The sequence below is a fragment of the Rhineura floridana genome, chromosome 2, assembly GCF_030035675.1.
Source record: "Rhineura floridana isolate rRhiFlo1 chromosome 2, rRhiFlo1.hap2, whole genome shotgun sequence".
NCBI classification, from domain to species: domain Eukaryota; kingdom Metazoa; phylum Chordata; class Lepidosauria; order Squamata; family Rhineuridae; genus Rhineura; species Rhineura floridana.
The window spans coordinates 3797239-3818105 of NC_084481.1; the positions used below are offsets into that span (position 1 = coordinate 3797239).

A 20867-nucleotide genomic window follows, 5' to 3' on the forward strand; every position below is an offset into this window, starting at 1 on the left:
ATCTGTTTGATTTTAATTAAATTTATTTATTTATTATTAGATTAATATCCTGCCCTTTCTCCCAGAAGGAGCCCAGGGTTTCTGTATATCATTTTGTGATGTCATGCCCTCACTATCCTGATACAGGAGAAAAGTAAATTTTACTCATAATAGCAAAGAAATAGTGCAGTGACATCAAAAGTTCACCCTAGGTCTTGGGTTATTGTTCTCTTGTGTTTCAGCAAAATGCATTTTTGTATTGAATCTTATTTATCTCACCCATATATTTTTGCTTATTTACACAGGGACCACCCGGCCCCACTGGAACTCCTGGTATTCGAGGAGAGCAAGGCATCCCTGGCCCAAGAGTAAAATTATTTTATTTTTCTTATTTTCTAGAAAATAATAAAGTCCAACAGCTTGCTAGGCTTGACCCAATGTAGACAACAGAAGTCTCTGGAGTGTTAGGCTAATTGCAAAATCTATTTATTATTTAAAATTGGGTAAGAGACGCTAAATTAAATTAGAAAACATCCATGCTGCTTGTCTTCTATCAATCTCCAATGTTTCCCTCAAAGATCTGAATAGCATGAAGCTGCTGTGACATTGTGGCGTAGCATTCACAGAAATCCAGTGCGCTAGTTCCTTTCTCAAATTCTTCCAATGTTGCCAAACACAAGAAGTGTCAAAATTCCCACATATATGAACACAACATCTTAAAAGTTTGAAATTTGGATTGTGATGGGAAAGAGACTGTACTAATTTGCCCGAATCCAGCTAGGTGTTATATGAGCGCAGAAACAGGTTCCCATGAATATCTTCCTAACTAGCGGTCTCGTACCCAGGTTTGCTCAGGCTTTCTAAGGAACCAAAAAAATCAGTGCAGTTTTGAAATCAGTGGTTACAATCAGTGTAGCTTTGAAAGGTTCAGTCTGCCACCTTGATTCAAAATGGCATCCAGTTGTATCCAAACATAAACAAAAAACTGCTCCTTGATCTCAGAAACAATAATGGAAAATTTGGTTATGATATCTTAAGAGGTGTCCACATGCATAGTAAACAAACAAACAGCTTTCCAAAATATATAGTAGATTTGGATGAAGAACAACACGCATAAATGGATGCTGGGCATGAAATTCCTCCTCTGATCTATCTTCTGCGACTGTGGCCATTGCTCTGTTAAAAAATAAGTGAGAGCCTTTATTAGATACTTGGTAGAAAAAGAAGCAATCATATGGCGACTTCCTGTTACTGGGTCTGCTAGTGTGTCTGCACAAATGAATGTGTATCTGCAGTATGCTCATTCCAGAGATAAAGAGAAGAGATTAAAGGTGGAGAGTCGCCTAGTATGGAATTACAAGGTGGAGTCTTGAGAGACATGGCTTTTCTACAGGGAAAATGAGAGAACCAGGAACAGAAAACATAAGTCATTTTTTTCCTGTCTCTTGAGAGCAAAAGGTGTGTGAGGCTGGAAAATAAAGGAAATGGGGAGCAGTAAGAATGTTGAGATGCTATATTTAACTGTCACTTTGGTTGAAGAAAGCAGGGAAAGGAAATGGCCAGTTCCGTCATTGTAACATAGAGATTCACTGGCATTAATGGAGCTGGGTGTGATTTCTTATGGGCTCTGAGGAAACCCAGGGACCCCATACACCAACAGAGGTGACCATGGTGGTCTCTCTTTACCTTCAGGAACCAAATTATCTGCTGAACCCCAGAGATGCCTGGGTTCTTTGAAACACCTTCTAACTGATTAAAAAGAGAGACATCCTTCCATCAGAGACTACACTGCTGGGTGCCTCTTAGCAGAGTTCCTGACTAGTTCTGAGGAAAAATAACAAACATGGTTCAAAGGCAAGGAAATAAGGGAAGGAGAGGCAAGAAAAGAGTCCAGCTAAAGTTTAAGCAGGGGAGATATAGAGGAGCCAGCTCCAATGGTGTGTCTTAGGGTAATATGTCTGAAAAAGAAAGGCGTGGAGCCGCCTTCTGGTAGCATTTCAAAAAGCCAAACAAGTTTGGAATGCCTTGTGCACTCAGTTATGCAGAAAACATATCATATGATCTCACCCTGACTTTGAAAGGACTTTTCCAAAAAAGTCTAGGCTTGGACTTGAGAGTTCTTACATGATTCCTGAGAGAGCCTGAGCGGAGTTAATTAAATGTCATGCCATTGGGTAAAAGCAAAAGCATAGGAGCAACTCTGCCCTGCTAACTTATAGCCAGGTGCTCTTCCCTTCACTGAAAAGGGATGAACGTGGGAGTTTCTCAGGAAATGCAAAAAGCAGTATGTGACGTAATTCACTCAGTGGGAACCATTTACTCAAAATACTGACTGAATTCTTGCCTGCATTTGATATGGTACTGGATTCTGAAGTTCATTGGGGCAGGATGCAAATTCCTGCTTGTGACTGACATGTGCTGGGATTAGCATCAACTCACACAATCATGTTCTCATGGCTCAGGGCAAAGCCAAGATCAGACATTATGTCCCAGGATTTTATGTTCAAGCTGAACTAAGCTGCCCTGTGGCCCTTGGCCTAGTATCTGATCTGACGAGGGTAACTCATGCCTTAGTTACATCCCGGCTCGACTACTGCAACGCACTCTACGTGGGGCTGCCTTTGAAGACAGTTCGGAAGCTTAAACTGGTCCAACGTGCAGCTGTAAGAATGCTAACAGGAGCCGATATTCGTGCTCACACAACTCCTCTGTTACAACATCTGCATTGGCTGCCGATCTGCTTCCGGACTCAATTCAAGGTGCTGATGTTGACATTTAAAGCCCTTTACGGCTTGGGCCCTGTCTATCTGTCCGACCGGCTGTCTTTTTATAACCTCCCCCGTTCTCTTAGGTTCTCCGACAACTCCCTCCTTAAGATACCCTCTTTCACCCAAGTTCATCTGGCAGGAACCAGAGACAGGGCGTTCTCAGTTATCGCCCCGAGACTCTGGAACTCCCTGCCTATAGAGGCACGGTTAACCTCCTCACTCCCTGCATTTCGTCGCCAGGTTAAAACATATCTTTTTCGTCTTGCTTTTAACCCGGATTAAGGATTAGGAAATCTTTCACCTAAGAGATGATTAGGATCATTTTATTGTATAGGGCTTACTATCTTACGTTGTTTTAATTGGGTATTCTTAGTTGCTACTGCTGTTTTTACATTGTATTTTATCACGGAATTGTTCGCCACTCTGAGCTTCTTCGAAGATAGAGCGGCATAGAAATGTTTTAAATAAATAAATAAATAATATTATGCAGACCTCAGTCTAATTTCATTTGGGTGGCAATGAGGGAGAAGTTGAGGGGAAAACCTGTTGAAGAGAGAGAAATGGGAGGGAACGAGGTGACAGAATGAGAGTCCCCACTCGCCTTTGGTTCTGACCCTGCCTGCTTTCGGCTTTGGCCCTGCCCAGTGCCAGCATGCGACCCCTGACAGATGACTCCTGAGGGAACTCAGTCCCTGACAGAAAAAAGATTCCCTCTCCTGCTATAATGTCACAAGTTCTGAGTGGATGAATACACAGACCCTGTCCAATTGAGACTGGAATATCACAAAGATAGTAAACTTGTATCTTTTTTAAAAAAAAAAAAACCTGCATATGGAAAAAACATCTTGCTTTCTCCATTCAAAATACTATTTAGTCTGACACTCTTATCACAAATCTCCATCCCCAAAGAGATGAGGAAACGTCCCCAGAACAAAAATATATAAAAGACTCACTAGTTTTATAAAAGACCACTTTTAACAAAAATTGTGCTCAGAATACTTGATTCCAGGAAAATAAATTCAGTGAAAACATTTAAGCAAGTATGCTTATAAGAAGTGTGATCCTAGTGCTACACAAACCTTTTATAAGAGTATCTTCTTCTGCTGTTACCACTGTTAGTTTTATATTAATTTTTATATTAAAATTACTGGTTTTTATTGCCAAGCTTAAGACCTTGTCTCCATAGGGTGGTGGAGGCCCACCTGGAGCTGCAGGGGAGCGTGGCAGGCTTGGTCCTCCTGGTAAAAAGGTAGGTGTTGAGAGCACTGGTCTTCTTCATCTAAAATTACAGCTGGAAATTAGGAATTAATGTCATTTTTAACATCTGAATAATTAGGGCTCCTGATATGAGGGGATATCAGAGGATATTTCTCTTTTGGTAACAATATGACATTGAAAACCATAAATATAAGAGGTCAGGTCTAGTGGCATTGCCAAAATGTGTAAATATCTGGTTTGGAATATAAATTTGCTTAGTGCTCAGAATCAATACAGAACAAGGGTTGTTTCCCTCAACGTTCTTCTGTAGCTCCAAGAGAAAAATGAGATTCTGTGAATATGCAGAGAGTGCAAATGCTGTAACTTGTACTGAAAATGTTTAAACACACTGAATGCTCATGCATCTGGAAGGAACTGTTTTAAATTTTATCTCAAAAGTCTCATTGTAAACTAAAGAGATCAACACAGGCTAGCGGGATAGCTTAGATAACCTGCAATAAAGTCTCTGTTTATGATGCTGGGTGGGTTATGAAGCTTGATGAAATTTTAAGCCAATTTAATATAGCACGACCAATATTAAGGGTGCAATCTTATGGTCCATGGAAGGGCATCCCAGAGGACATGTGACTCTGCAGGCGGAGCAAGAGATCTGCCCACAGACCTTCTCATTGCAGCTGTGGAAAACTCTCCAGTTGTCTCTTCTCTGCTGTTGATGTTCTGACACCATTAGGAGGGGGAAAGGGATGTGTTAGGGATAGATAAGGGGTGATCCACTGGATCCAGTGCCCTTCTGTTTCCCCAACGCAACCCTCAAAATGGAAGATAAACTAGGCTGGCTCTGGAGCTCACTTAATGCAATGAGGGTGGGGGGTAATTTAAGGCTACAGAAAGTGGGGGGGGGAGGGAGAAACTCTGCTTTCCCCAACTTCTGCCTTACCAGTATGAGGCTGACAGAAATTTGAATCTGTCAGTTCCTCCATTTTGAGACTTCCCTCCCTTCCTTCTTTGGGTTGCTCTACCCAGATATAGGACAGAAATAGGGAACAGAAATAAAACAGAATAAAACACAAATAGGGAAATAATCATAATGCTTCACATTTAGATAGCACTTTAGAGTGTTGAATGCCCTTCACATACATTATTTGGCTGCAATCTTTACAACCATCCTGTAAGTGAGATGAGTATTGTTATCTCCATATATCAGGTGGGGGTTGCTGAAGCTGAGAGGGTTGGTTTCCTAAGGTCACCTTGTGATTCCAACCAGGAATTTCTTGATTCTTGAGTCCCTTAAACACTATGTTACATTAGTTTACATCTTGAGTTCAAATGATTATTTTTAATTACAGGGTGAACCTGGTGATCCAGGTCCAAAGGGGCCCAATGGTCCTCCTGGTCCTCGAGGAGAGACGGTAAGTATTGCTAGGAACACTGGTAAGTGGAAGTTGGAAGCATTGCTAGCCAGCATGTCCCTGTTAAAAAGGAATAGAAAATCTCCACGGCCTTGTTTCTAAGAGGCTGAAAAGCTTGATTCCTTCATCAAGGCCAGTACAGATGGCTTGTAATCTATTTCACAAAGCCCCTGTTAAAACACTTCTGATCCTTTACCTCAAAGAACCCACTTTGATCAAAATAACCTCAGACTTATGGCACGTCTAATTTTGAATAATAAGTTAAACCGACAGAAACTGTTCTAAACTCTGCTATGTGTTGCACATTCATGTCTTCATGTCTTTTAGGGAGAAGATGGGCGTGATGGAGTTGGCCAGCCAGGAGCTAAAGGCAGAAGGGTATGCACAGTCTAGGTGTTTGCATCTGTCAATATATCTGAAGGCCCCCTAATCTACAAAGCAGATTTTAATGGCAAACTTTGGTGTTTGAGTTCAGTTAAAGCAAAACTTGTATCGAGGAGCAGAAAGTCCAAATGGCAGGGACCGAAGTTCAGTGGTAGAGCATCTGCCTTACATACAGAACGTCCCCAGTTCAATCCCCAGCATCTCCAGGTGGGCCTGGGAGAGGCTCCTGCCTGAAACCCTGAAGAGCTGCTGCCAGCCAGTGTAGACAGTACTGAGCTACATGGACCAATGGTCTGAGTCAGTGTAAGGCAGCTTCCTGTGTCCCTAAGGTCTCCTGCTACTCAAAAGGTCTCTTGCCTAGTAACACAACCCTGGCTAGTTCCTCTTCCTGCCTGCTTTGCATGGAACTCCCTCCCTGAATGGACACGGCACTACCTCTCTCTTTCAAAGCCCACCTTGTTCACATGGCCTGTGGCTCAACCCTTGCATTTTCCCTACATTCATCCTTTGTCACCGTTGTCTTTTCCTTACCTATTCTTATGCTCATCACCACCACCACCACCATACACACTCATCTTAGCAGAGGGGAGCAGGAATTTGCCTATTTTCACTGATGAAACTGCAAGGTTTCAATCACACTGCAAGTAGATACACTGATGGTGCTGTATGAATAATAGCAACAATAATGAAAGCAAGAAGTGACTGCAGACATATTTTAGAGATTTTGAAGTGGTCCCAACTTCCTATGTGGGTAAGAATAGGTGTTCTTTCCAAAGTGAGTAGTAAATCAAACAAGAGTTTGGCATGCATTCAGGAATGAAAATACATTTGCATAGGATATTACTTGAGTGCTGAGTTTCATCTTATTACTCCACCTCAAAATGTATGCTTGCAATAGAAAGCTCTGCAAAAGCATAAGGAAAATGATAGCAAATGAGGTGAAGTTCTGACAGAGGGGAAAGGAAAAGGCTTTTGCTAAGAAAAAGGACATAATAGATAAAAGAATGGATGAAAGCTGACAGTTTCTCAGGAACATCTGATCCCTTTTCTGGCAGTGTACTTAGAGAGGGAACACGGTGGATTTTGATAGGGAGTAGACAAACTGATACGGGAAATGTTTCACTTTATCAATTCTTTTGGCTAGTTTGCAAGATCTGATCTTGCAAGTTTATTTACCCGTGGGAGAATGGATAGTACATTCATAGAATTCCATTGGTGATTATCCTGTAAGCCAGGGTTAGCCAATGGAAACCCCCCAGATGTTGCTTGGCTGCAACTCCCACCTCATAATTTACGTGCTGGCTGGGGATGGGCGAATTTGTCCATTTCAGTTTCTCTCTGTTTCTCATTTTCCCCGATTTTAAGTTCAGTTCTCCACATTTTCACATCAGTTTGTGGGGTTTTTTTAAACAAAAATGTCCTCATAAAAATCTGTTGGCATTTTAGTGCAAATTTCTCCTAATATACACATTTTTGTATGCAATTTTGTCTAATATATACATTTTCCAAAGCATATTTATATTTTTGCTAATATGATGCTTTTTTGTATGTTACTTTCACTAACATACACATTTTAATGCACATTTTACCTTAGTATACACATTTTTGTATACTTGTTTGGCTGGAGAACTGCATTGCAAAATTTAAAGTGCAAATTTCAAAGGATGGCTATGTTTCAGTTTGTACATTGTTTCAGAAAGTGTGAATCAGATAGATTTGCCTTAAATGCAAACTGCATTGAATTTCTCCCAATCCTAGTCTGTGGCTGATTGTAGTTGGCGTGCAACATCTGGAGTGCAACACACTGGCTACCCCAGCCTTTCCCAACCAGTGTGCCTCCAGATGTTGTTGGACCACAACTCCCATCAGCCTCAGCTAGCATTGCCAGTGGTCAGGAAGATGGGAGTTGTGGTCCAACAACATCTGGAGGCACACTGGTTGGGAAAGGCTGGTCTACTCTTTTCATAAGCTATGGCCCCGTGGGCCTAAATTTATCGTGAAAAACACTGCAGTAACAGTGAAAGCCTGACTGAATCAGAGCAGACATCCATTGAGTCCAGGACTCTGTTTCCAACAGTAGCTAGCCAGGTTCTATAGGAGGCTCATAATAAGCAGAGTACGATGGAGGTAGTCATCCCTTTCACTTCGTCCCCAGGACCTGGCTATCCAGAGTAATTGCTGACAGAAACTATATCAAATAATATCTAGCTAAAATGATATATTAGCAAAAACCTAAAGAAATTATGTTTTACTAATCTTCTAGGATTCTTTGACTATATTATCGATAGATCCAGATTATGCAGTCAGAATGGAGTCTTTTTCAATTTAATATGAATGTATTATTCTTCAAGATATAATGGTCTCACCAAGTCACATTAGTTATGACTGTTGCTTCCAGCTGGGCTTCAATCACCTGCAACTGGGTTTAGCAGGGCTTGCATGCCAAAAAACTTGTGAGGCCAGTGTGTTTTATTGGGTCAGTGAGTAGTTAACTGTCAGGAAGTAAAAGAGGAACTTATAGTGCAGTACTATACATGTCTACTCAGAAGTGTATCCTATTGAGTTAAATGGGTTTAATCCCAGGTAAATGGTATAGGTTTGCAGCCTAAATTGCTTATTTTTATAATGGAGTCAGGAAAAGTCAGGTGCCATTAAGTTTTCATTTTGTTTTGTTGGGGAGGGCCATGGCTTCGTAGAAGAGATTTATCTCCAATTAAAGGGATCCCATCTTGGGTAGTGTCATGGCCCCGTCAGAGGACTCCTCAGATGAGGACAACTCGGGAGTAACAGCAGCAGACCCAGGAGCAGCAGGAGACACGGAGGAGCCTCCTGAGAATCCAGCTCCTTCTGCCCCTCAGCTGCAGAGCACCCCAGGGACAGCAGAGGCCCTGCAGCCAGACACAGACAGTGAACAGGATACTCCCCCCTCACCTGCAGAACGTAGACAGCAGAAGGTCAGGCAGAAGAGAGGCAGGCCTGTCTCCTTAAGCCCCAAACGCTGAGGGCTCACACCTGCTGTCCATCCTGCTCTTTATAAGGCACACCTTGGCTGCAGCTTGTTGCTGACTGCAACGTCAGGCGTGGCTTTGTGTAGACCTAGTTTCCCTGCAGCATCTCTTTGACTGACCTCCTTGGCAATTGATCCCGGACCTCCACTGACCTCACTTCTGGACTTCTGACTCGGCAAGTACGCTTCGGATAGGCCTGGCAGATTTACAACCCGACTGCTGGCTAAGGACTTTCCTTCCCTGCCAAAGACCCAGGAATTTCCAGCCCCCCCTGACACTGCTGATGCAGTGTAGAGCTGACAGTTTGCAGTCAGCCCAAACAAAGCAGGCAACAAAGGAGTGGGGGAAGGGCTGACCATGGAGCAACTCCAGCAGGAAAATTTGCTCCTGCGCTCACAAGTAGACCAGCTGCTGTTGGCCGTCCAAGGCTTGCAAACCCAGCTAGCAGCAGCCCCACCCCCTCTCCCTACAGGGAGAGCCAAGTGCCCTGTGACTCTCCCAGAGAAATTTACTGGGGCTTCCGACCAGCTCCCAGCCTTCTTGGCCCAGGCCCAGCTCTTCATGGAGTTACAATCAGAGGCCTTCCCAGATTATAAGACCCGGGTGGGATTCTTGATTAACCTGTGCACCGGGGCCGCAGCTAGATGGGCCACGCCCCTACTCCTCGAGCGGAGCCCTGTGCTCAACGACCTAGCCGCCTTCACCAGAGAACTGAAGGCTATGTTCGAGGACCCAGTCCAATCTGCCACAGCCAACCACCGGATACGCAGGCTGTGGCAAGGCCGACGCCCCTTGGGGGAATATGTAACAGACTTTCGTCTATTGCAACAAACCCTGGGCTGGAACGAAGCCGCTCTCATGGACCAGTTTCAGGAGGGGCTGTCGGATGAGCTCCTGGATGAGCTAGCTAGGGTGGAGCGCCCTGGAACCCTGCAAGCCCTCATACGCCTGTGTCTCCAGATTGACGGGAGGCTGGAAAACAGGCGTGCTGCCAACCGACCCCGGCCAGTCTACAGAGCATCAGCCCCAGTGGCTGGGCCCTTGGAGCCTGTCGGCAAGGACCCTACACCCCCGGCAGAACCGATGCAGCTGGGAGGGGCTCGGCCCCGTCTCTCTGCGGCCGAAAAGCTGCGATGCCGGCAACAGGGCCTCTGCCTGTATTGTGGGGCCCCGGGACATTTTGCAGCCCAGTGTTCCGCGAAACGACCCACAGCCCCTGCCTCGGGAAATGCCCATGCCCCGGCCTTCACAGGCCCCTGAGCCGGGGCAACCTCATGGTTCAAGGGGCCTGCCACCTCAGTTCCTCACCGCCCAAGCATCTGACCGTGTTGATCACACTGACAGTCCCCGGAAGGGGAACCCTACAAGTACCCGCCATGCTGGACTCAGGATCCACCAGCAATTTTATGGACATGTCCTTTGCCAAGCTCCACCGGGTTCCTAGTCAACCCATTCGCCACCCCCTCCTGGTGGAGACTATTGATGGCCGGCTTCTCGCCTCGGGCCCTGTAGTACAGGAGACAGTGCCGCTTGACATGGCCCTGGGGGAGCACCAGGAAAGCCTCCAGTTCTACCTGGCTGCCGCACCCCACTTCCCGGTCGTGCTGGGCCTGGCATGGCTCCAGTGACATGACCCCATCATCCAGTGGTCCACGGGCTGACTGACCCTCAGATCCCCCCATTGCCAAGCCAACTGCTGGAGGCCGAAGGAGCGCATCCTGATGACCCAGGAGGCAAGCTCCGTGCCGGAGGCCTTACCGGAACAGTACTGGGAGTTTGCGGATGTGTTTGGGAAGCAAGAGGCAGACCAGTTGCCGCCCCATCATCTTTACGACTGTCCCATTGATCTGCTCCCCGGAGCCAAGATTCCCGTGGGCCGGCTTTAGAACCCGAACTGGCAGCCCTCAGAGAGTTCCTCGACAAGAACCTGCGCCGAGGGTTCATTCGCCCTTCCACGTCCCCTGCAGCCGCCCATCCTCTTTGTCAAAAAGAAATGTGGGGAACTCCAGCTGTGCAATGACTACCGCGCCCTCAACCAGATTACAGTTTGGAATCGCTACCCTCTGCCCCTGATCCCAGAACTGTTAGAGCGGCTGCGGGGCGCTCGCATTTTCACCAAACTAGACCTGCGAGGGGCCTACAACCTGGTGCGTATGCGGGAGGGCGATGAGTGGAAGACGGCCTTCCGCACCCGTTATGGGCATTTTGAGTACACCGTGATGCCGTTTGGCTTGTGCAACGTCTCTGCTGTCTTCCAGCACTTCATGAACGACATCTTCCGGGACCTCCTAGACCGCTTCCTGGTGATCTACTTGGATGACATCCTGATCTACTCGCGGAACCCCTCGGAACATAAGGAGCACGTTCGAGCGGTGCTGCAGCGCCTGCGGGAGCACCGCCTCTTCGCCAAGCTCGAAAAATGCGACTTTGACCTCTCGACCGTGGATTTCCTAGGCCATCGGATCTCGCCCTCGGGTATCCAGATGGACCCCGCCAAAATTGAGACCATCCTCCACTGGGCTGCTCCGCGAAGCCCCAAAGATGTGCAGCGCTTCTTGGGCTTCGCCAACTATTACCGCCGGTTCATCTCCCACTTCTCCGAACTCACCACACCCATATCAGACCTGCTTCAAGGCAAAGAGAAGTTTGTTTGGACCGAGGCTGCTCAACAGGCCTTCCAGCGCCTCCAACACGCCTTTACATCTGAACCCATCCTCCAGCAACCCGACCCTACCAGACCTTACATAGTGGAGGCCGATGCATCGGATAAGGCAGTGGCAGCGGTACTACTTCAGCCGGTGGGGAGCAAGCAGTCCCTGCTCCCCTGTGCGTTCCACTCCCGGAAACTCAACGCTTCGGAACAGAACTACACCATTTGGGAGAAGGAGTTACTGGCCATCAAAGTAGCCTTCGAGACCTGGCATCATCTCCTGGAAGGGGCACGCCATCCGGTCCAGGTACGAACGGACCACCGAAACCTGGAGCACCTGCAAAGCGCCTGACGGCTGAACCAACGCCAGATCCGGTGGTCCCTGTTTTTCTCCCGGTTCCAGTTCACGGTCACCTACCTCCCTGGCCGCCGAAACACCCTAGCAGACGCGCTGTCTCGCAAGCCAGAATACCGAGCCGAGCAGGTCAATCGCCCCCTTCGCCCAATTCTTTGCCCAGAGAACTTCGCCGCTACCCACCAGCCACAACCCCTCCTGGACCGGGTGCAGGAACAGCAGCAAAAGGACCCCTACGCCCTGGCCCAGCAGCGAGAGCTCCAGTCCGGGATGCCCGCCCGGGACAGCCCCTTTTCCTTGCAACAGGGCCTCTTGTACCACCGGAACCGGTTGTACGTTCCCCCGGGAGCTCTGCGGGGAGAGGTGCTCCACCTCTGCCATGACAGCCAGCCGGCAGGGCATTTTGGAATGTATAAAACCCTCCACCTGGTCCTACGGGATTTCTGGTGGCCCCGGGTCCAAGCGGACGTCAAGGACTATGTAGCGGCCTGTGATATCTGCCAGCGAGCCAAGAGCCACCCCGGCAAGCCCCCGGGGCTCCTGCTCCCACTGCCTACCCCCCCGGGCCCTGGTGCTCGGTCTCCCTGGATTTTATCACGGACTTACTGGCCTCCCGGGGAATGACCACCATCCTCGTAGTCGTAGACCTGTTCACCAAGATGGCCCATTTCCTCCCCTGTGCCGGCCTACCCTCTGCCCCAGAAACAGCGCAACTGTTCTTGACCCAGGTTTTCCGGTTACACGGCCTCCCCGACCACCTGATCTCTGACCGAGGAGCCCAGTTCACCACCTGGTTCTGGCAGGCCCTGTTTCGGGCCCTGAACGTCCAGATCCACTTGTCCTCCGCCCACCACCCTCAATCAGATGGACAAACAGAACGTACCAACGCCACCGTCGAACAATACCTGCGGTGTTACACCTGCTTCCAACAGGACAATTGGGTGGATCTGTTACCGCTGGCGGAGTTCGCGTATAATAACTCCGTGCATGCCTCCACGCGCCAGACCCCGTTCTTTGCCTCTTACGGCTACCACCCCCGATTCTTCCCCTCAGTGCGACCCCCGTCGCCGGTCCCCGCTGCGGATGTCATGCTGCAGGAGTTGCAAGCCCTGCAGGCAGTCCTGAAGGAGCAGCTGGAGCAGGCCAAGGACACGTATAAGCGCTTTGCTGACCGCCACCGCCAACCAGGCCCGCCGCTGAAGGTAGGCGACCGGGTATGGCTCTCAACCAAATTCCTGCGTTCGCAACGGCCGTCTCACAAGCTGGAGGCTCGGAATGCAGGTCCCTTCCGGATCACCCAGCAAATTAACCCGGTGGCGTTCCGGCTCCAACTCCCTGCCTCCTTCCGCATTCACCCTGTCTTCCATAGATCACTGCTGACTCCCGCTCTCCCGCCTCACCCCTTGCGTAGTCAACCACGGCCCCCACCACCGATACAAGTCAACGGGGAAGAGGAATTTGAAGTGGCGCAGATCCTGGACTCCCGGAGGCATCAGGGCCGCCTCCAGTCCCTCATAGACTGGCAGGGGTACGGCCCTGAGGAACACTCATGGGAAGATGCAGCGCAGGTGCATGCCCCTTGTCTGGTCCGGAGCTTCCACCAGCGCTACCCGGATAAGCCGGGCCCCAGCGGGAGGTGGAGGGTTGGTCGTGGGGCGGGGGATAGTGTCATGGCCCCATCAGAGGACTCCTCAGATGAGGACGACTCGGGAGTAACAGCAGCAGACCCAGGAGCAGCAGGAGACACGGAGGAGCCTCCTGAGAATCCAGCTCCTTCTGCCCCTCAGCTGCAGAGCACCCCAGGGACAGCAGAGGCCCTGCAGCCAGACGCAGACAGTGAACAGGATACTCCCCCCTCACCTGCAGAACGTAGACAGCAGAAGGTCAGGCAGAAGAGGTGCAGGCCTGTCTCCTTAAGGCCCAAACGCTGAGGGCTCACACCTGCTGACAACCCTGCTCTTTATAAGGCACACCTTGGCTGCAGCTTGTTGCTGACTGCAACGTCAGGCGTGGCTTGTGGAGACCTAGTTTCCCTGCAGCATCTCTTTGACTGACCTCCTTGGCAATTGATCCCGGACCTCCACTGACCTCGCTTCTGGACTTCTGACTCGGCAAGTACGCTTCGGATAGGCCTGGCAGATTTACAACCCGACTGCTGGCTAAGGACTTTTCTTCCCTGCCAAAGACCCAGGAATTTCCAGCCCCCCCTGACACTGCTGATGCAGTGTAGAGCTGACAGGTAGCAGGACTGGGAGAGACCCCTACCTGAGACCTTGGAGAGCCACTGCTAGTTGGGGTGGGGAGGAATGCTGGGCTATAGATGTATCAATGGTCTGCCAGTTAAGCCAACATTTTATGCTCAACTGTGCTACTAAGATAGATAGGAAATAGAATAAATAGTGGGGGAATTAAATTTGCAGCCCATATGAAATTATTATAGGTAATGTTCATCTTCACAGAGATTGTGCATCATAAAGAAAAGGAATTTTGTAAACAGGGTAAATGATAAATAAAATGGATGATAAAAGCCATGACTGACAAGTTCAAATGCATGTTGCAGTCTGAAGTATGCTCAGTGCTAGAAAAGAAAACTTAAATAGCAAATGGGGGAAAATCACTCAGGACATTTCCACTCCAGCCTGTTACTGTTCATTTGCAGTAAATATTGGGGGGAGTATCCACACAACATCATTTGTAAGTTGTATGCATCACAGTTGTCCCCCCTTGTTACTGTCAATTTGTCCATACTGGAAAAAATACAATTCCAAAACAGAACTGTTCAATTTTTGGAGGTAGCTTGTTTCTTATGAGTTATGTGACATTTCTTGGGGGACTACTCTCCTGTCATGCCTCCTCAGGTCTGGTTTGGCACAGCTGGACACACTTGAGCTTTTTTATTTCTGGGAACAGCCAGGGAAAGGTTGTTGCTTTTGCTTCTTTGGGAAGGTGAGGGAGACATGGGATTGTTCTTTTTCTTAGTACTAGAGCAGGACTTGCGCACCATCAGAAAGTCTAGCCTAGCATTTTGTTGCTAAGCTTTTTGTTGGTGCGTCCTTCCCAGGGTTGTTAAGAAAAAAATCTTGATAGTTTCATACCCCTGCTGAGTCATTTGGAAAGCTTGCAATGAAACAGAGGAGGCCTCATATGCCCTTGGGATGCCCCTGCAACTCATCTGCCTCCTCTCTTCCTCCAAGGAACAAGGTGGAAACAAAGGCTGGCTGGCTATGCTACTCTTGTGCAACTGGTGGGATAGCACAACTGCAACCCACAGGGCTTTATTAAGTTTGTAAAAGTGAGAAGGCAGTGAAGGGGGGTATGGGGTGTGGAAACTCCCCAGGCACTGGGTTTCCCTTCCTTTCCCAGCTCATGCTGCTCCAGGTCTTGTGACGTCATTGGCCAGCTCTTCTGAGCTTGCTGTACCATGCAAGGGGAAGAGAGTTGCAAAATGGCCCAGGTTGGGCTTGTTGGTGGTGCGCAAGTCCTGCTCAGATATTTTTTAAAATGACAAGAACCAAATGCAAGATGATGTACAATAAATGTATAAACAACTAGCTGTACATCAAACACTTCCTTTGGCCAGACACACACCAGAAATACACTCCTTGCTTGGAGTTTTGTGTGCCTGCTCAGTAATAGGTAGTGGGTGGGAAGCATGGAGAAAGGGGAGGGTCAGTGCATGAACAAAACAGGCACTTTCAGACATGCATTATCTACTGGTGTGGATGGGATACCATGGATGTCTCCTATAATAGAGTTGCCTAAGAATGTCATTGTGCTGAGGGGCAGGCCTCGTTTCCATGGAAACATGGTGGGGGAGGAGCAAAGTGGGGTATGGCCTCCAAATACTGAGATCCTCTCTTGCCCTGGCAAAGCAGTGAAATTAGAGAGGGACAGTAAGAGAGGATTAGTGTTGGTTTAAAACAACAGGAGAGCTCTGAAAGGAACATTGAGAGTTGTCTTTTTTAAAAAGTTTGAACAAGGATAAATAGCAGAGATGGGTACAACACAGAAACTAACACAGGTACAACAGAGCCTTTCCCAACTCCCTCCTTGTGGCATTCAAATATCTCTCTTTGTTTAAAACAACACTTTTTTCCTCTTGTGTTCCTCCATCCCTGCTTTCCTTAAACCTCCCCTGTTGTTTAAACCAACATTTCCCTTCAGTGTTCCTCCATCCATACTTTACTCAAACCTCTCCCATTGTTTAAAATTGGGTGTGTGTGCAAAGGGGGCTATAGACTAGGAGGGGGAGGGGGCACAGAAATGGGAGTGGTCTGTGCACAAGGGGGCGAGAAGGAGAGGGAAAAGGGGTGAAGGTGAAAAGTGGATGTGTGTGTAAGGGGGGATGCAAAATAGGAGGGAGGAAGAAGCATAGAAATGGTGGTATGTGTGCAAGGAGAAGTTGAGAAGTTGGGAGGAGGGGTGAAGGTAAAAATGGGGGAAATGGGGTTTGCAAGGAAATGGGGGTGAGGATGAAAACATGCTGAAGAACAGTGGTGACTTCATAATTGGGCAGAAGGTGAAAAGAGTGCTTAGTAGTTGCAGTGTGTGGGAGGAGGCAGAGGTTCCCATGTGGGGGGTCTGTGTGCAAGGGGGGGATGCAGAAAAGGAAGGAAGAGGACACATGGACATGGGGTAAAGGTGAAAACAGATGCGAAGTGGGACTACAGAACAGAAGAGAGAAGTGACTTCAGAATTAGGCTTGGGAAGGTGAAAAGAGAACTTAGTAGTTGCACGGGGTGGAAAGGAGAAACTCTACGGGGTTACCATGGCAGGAATGTGGGGGTTAACTAGCAGAGTGAGCAGGGGCACAGCACTTAGTAAAACATAAAATACAGAAAGATGGGGGTTGCTGTGCTATCAGTATCCTAATAAAATTGGAATGAGGGAGAAAAGAAATTGGCAGAAGGCGTCTGTGGGGAAACACCCTCAGTGCATTATAGTAATAAATACAAGCAATGACTGCATTCAGACAATCCTAAACTGAGAGATGAATGAGCATATTGGCCACTCATGCAGCTTCTCTGCCCTTCCCTTTGTGCGGTTGAGCAAGGGACCCTGGAGCACTCTCAGTGACCACCCCCTTTTCCCCACTTCTGAGAAAAAGCAGGCATCAGCATTTTGTAAAAGCTAACCCTTCTGAACTGTAGTCATATTTTTATTTCCAATGTAGTTTTCAAAGCATCCAACAAATTCATTGATAATTACACTGCTGATAGTTATTAGACAGTGGATCTGTGATTCTAAGTCTTGAAGCTACAATCTGTTTTTTATTTCCACAGGGAGAGTCCGGTTTCCCAGGATATCCAGGACCAAGGGTACTTAGAAGAATCTTACTAATGTTCCTTATGCTACAATACAATAGTTCCTGGGTGATACCTGCCAGAGAGTTAATGCTTTGCTATTTTCTGCACAGGGTACGCCTGGAGATCGTGGTGCTGGTGGAGACCCTGGCCCCAAAGGAAGCAGAGGTCACAGGGTAATGTAGTTTCCTATATACCAGAAGATTAAATTGAAAACCTGCTTGGTTACAAGTCATTTTATTTACTCTTAATTTCATCCTCTTGCAATTACTTTATGAATGTTCAATGTTTTTAATTTTTCTAAACCACTCTGAGAGCTTTGGCTATGGGGCAGTATATAAATGTAATTAATTGATTGATTGATTGATAGACAGATAGATAGATAGCAGAGTTGTATTGAACCTCAACGAGAATAAAGGTAATTATACCCCAGGCATACCACCAAAGATAGAAGAGGTACAATTTTTATTCTCCACTTATAATAGTACTCTTTTTCACACAACTGCTGAGTTGGTATTGATACTTTACTGTGAATCTTTAAGGGGAATTATTTATTTATTTATTTATTTATTGCACTTGTATACCGCCCCATAGCCTCTCTGGGCGGTTTACAGCAACCAAAAACATTAAAACAGATATACAATTTAAAACACATATTTTAAAAACAATTTAAAACACAATTTAAAAATTTAAAACAATTTGAAACACATGCTAAAATGCCTGGGAGAAGAGGAAAGATGTATCCCACAACCGGAGAGTTTGCAGATATTTGTGACATCTCTCCACTGCGAGCAGGCTCTCTCACACACACCACTGTGTCACCACAGAAAGGCTAATTTACAAGAGCCTACATTACTATTGATTAGTCTCAGACAGGGAGCGTGTTCTGCTTCCAGGTTACTGGAAAAGTGACCTCTAGTAATCTCCACGTGGGCCAACTTCATCCAAGAATAAAAAGGCCATAGAGTGACCCTCTTCTTGCGAAAGGTGTTTTATAGCTGATAGGAACTAAATCCAAAGAAGTGTGCATGCACTTTTGTGAAAGTCTTGTACAAGCATGAGAACTGCTTTATTAGAACCTACCTGCTAGAGCACTGCACAATATTTGCAAGTGCTACTGGCTATTTTCTTTTCACTCATAGTTCTTTGGATCCAACCCAATATCTATACAAACTACAGACACAGGAATCTTCATAGTGTACGTGAACAAAAATTGTGTTTAAATCATTTTTTACCGGGTAGTCCTTAATGCAGCTTACAACAATTGCTTAAAATAGTTTAAAACCTGTTTCAGTACAAGTCAGGCCAATCAGTTAATAAAAGGAGCCTTTAAAACAGCAGTTAATCAATATAAACTTCCAAATGAAATTAAATGCTGCCAAAGGTCTGGGTAAATTAGAGTACGGTAGATGTCTGATGAACATGCCAGGAATTGAATGAGGAGTTCTACAGATTGGGCACCGCCACATGGAAGGGAATTCCCTTCTCTGTGCATAATGTATACTATAAGGGCCATAATGCAGCTTACTTTAAAGGGTCAGGAGCAGTTGTGTCTTCTGGGGCAGGGCAACAGCTGCTTAGCAGCAGGCAGAGGGGGAGGCGGCAGTGAGGGTGGTGTGGGGCAAACACACCCACAGAGCCACTTCAATGCTGCTGTCAGTGTGTTTGCACCGCATCTTTTGCACTGCCACCCTCCTCTCTAAGCAGCAGCAACATAGGTGATGGGAGGTTAGGTGTGCCCCACTGACCACTGCTGGGTAGAGGTAATGGAGAGTGGAGATATGCCTGTAGGGCAGATAGAATCATACTGGCGGTATTTGCGTTAATCTGAACCTCTGTGTGTAAACAAACCACAACAGATGCAATCAACTTTAAAAGGCAGATATGTGCAATATGAATAAAATATTTACTGTCAGTTGCTTTTTCCTCTTTAGGGAGGCGCAGGAGAGCCTGGCACACGAGGTCAGAAAGGAGAGAGAGGATATCCAGGATCAGATGTAAGTTTGCTATACACATCATTGGTCCGACACTTTAACTTTATTAGGGAGTTCAAAATATTTTCACCCTTTCTTTCTATGCTTAGTTTACTAGTATGCCCACATGCCATATTTCACCTCTTTTAATCTAACAGGATGATCCTGAGTTATCTTAAATAAATTACGGGTCTGTGTGTGAGAGATTAAGGAATTACAGAGTTTCAAGAAGAAATGATAATACAGGGAGTGAAATGGCTCTTACCAACTGATGTGGAAATCACTCCTGTGGCCCTGTACAGCAGAATGTGGATTTTATACATCTTTTAGTAAAACAAACAATAGTTGAAGATTTGAATCAATGCTTTCCTCAGCTGAAATGAAAATGGAAGATACAGTTGTTCAAGTATACAAATTATATACCCAAATCGGCAATTTCTAATTCTGTTTCAAAACATGGATATCAAAAGTCTGAAAGTTTTTGGATTTTGAGGCAGAACTTCCTATTTTTGTGTGGATTTCAGGTTTTGTTTGTGATGTGATTAGAGCTGGGTCATACAATTCCCATGCCATACTTGTGCCATTTTTATAAGTTTATTATGTAAACCATTTTAATGTTCTCCTAAGCGGAAGGACTCTTCCATTGCTACTTATTACTTATTACATTATTCCCACCATCACTCTCCTACATTCTTGGCTAGTCAGAAGGGTGGCATAGTTCTGTCTAAGTTTCTCTTTCCTTAACTACTTTAGCCTCTTCCCAAGCATTATACGTTTTATCATTTAGGATACATTTCCCCCTAAAGTGATCCTCCTGTGACCTTTTGAGCCTCCTGGTTAGAATAGCCCATTCTCACTCACTGTGGCCAACCAGATGCTTATGGGTTTCTGGGAACAGTATAGAATGCTATGAGCGCTCAACTGAGGCTTGATGGAGTAGTCTAATAAGTAAAAATGGAACATGAAGAACCCTTTAAAAATATAATGGAGGAAGGCCCTGAAATTAGTGGTTCCCAGATTTTTCATTAAGCAGATTTACCAATGAAACTTTGGCTGCAGTCTTATGTGACCGTACTTGCAGGTAAACGTGGATAAGATGTTTGACAAGCTTGTGTTAAATTGCTACCTGACTTGTCCACTCCCTACACTTCTGGCAGCACACTGACAAGGCTCTCCCCACCCACATACTGGCTTTGCCCTCCTACACGAGTAAAGAGACTGCAATCTGTTGAGGTAATATTTAAAAAAGCACTCTTAAATATAAGTCCTTTAATTACAGTTGTATTTTAAAATCCTTTCTTTCAGGGACTTAAGGGTAACAAAGGTGAAGCAAGAGATGTAAGTCGTGTACTTGTTGTGTATTTCTTGTCACTAGTACCATACTTCTTGTATTTCTTAATTTTTTCATCCTCTGTCTTCTTTTTCCCTTAAAGCAATGTACACTTGTACGCAACATCAAAGATAAATGCCGTAAGTCCATTTCTTTTGCCTCTAATGTTTGTGTAGATTGCTTTGGAGTAGACTATGAAGTGATTGATTGATTGATTGATTGATTGATTGATTGATTGATTGATTGATTGATTGATTGATTGATTGATTTCTTTCTTTCTTTCTTTCTTTCTTTCTTTCTTTCTTTCTTTCTTTCTTTCTTTCTTTCTTTCTTTCTTTCTTTCTTTCTTTCTTTCTTTTGATATTCACAGCCTGCTGCTATGGTAAGTTCACGTTAAATTACTCAGTTTCTGCAATGTGTCTGTGATCAGACCAAAAATTGATGTAAATAGTGACTTCAAAGGACATGCACTGGTTTATAGTTGTATAAT

At 46.2% G+C, this 20867-nt stretch overlaps 1 protein-coding gene across 10 annotated transcripts in view; it reads left to right on the forward strand.

The window, feature by feature from the left end:
• Window positions 1-20867, forward strand: part of COL6A3 (collagen type VI alpha 3 chain) — a 151541-nt gene that overhangs the window by 95011 nt on the left and 35663 nt on the right. For 9 of the 10 annotated variants that reach the window (XM_061607642.1, XM_061607645.1, XM_061607644.1 and 6 more), the window contains 10 exons: window positions 285-347; window positions 3934-3996; window positions 5312-5374; window positions 5702-5752; window positions 17054-17089; window positions 17188-17250; window positions 19009-19071; window positions 20353-20385; window positions 20481-20517; window positions 20748-20759. In XM_061607642.1, the coding sequence (XP_061463626.1) occupies window positions 285-347; window positions 3934-3996; window positions 5312-5374; window positions 5702-5752; window positions 17054-17089; window positions 17188-17250; window positions 19009-19071; window positions 20353-20385; window positions 20481-20517; window positions 20748-20759 (484 nt within the window). The remainder of the gene's footprint in view (window positions 1-284; window positions 348-3933; window positions 3997-5311; window positions 5375-5701; window positions 5753-17053; window positions 17090-17187; window positions 17251-19008; window positions 19072-20352; window positions 20386-20480; window positions 20518-20747; window positions 20760-20867) is intronic. The other variant, XM_061607643.1, reaches the window with a different exon arrangement.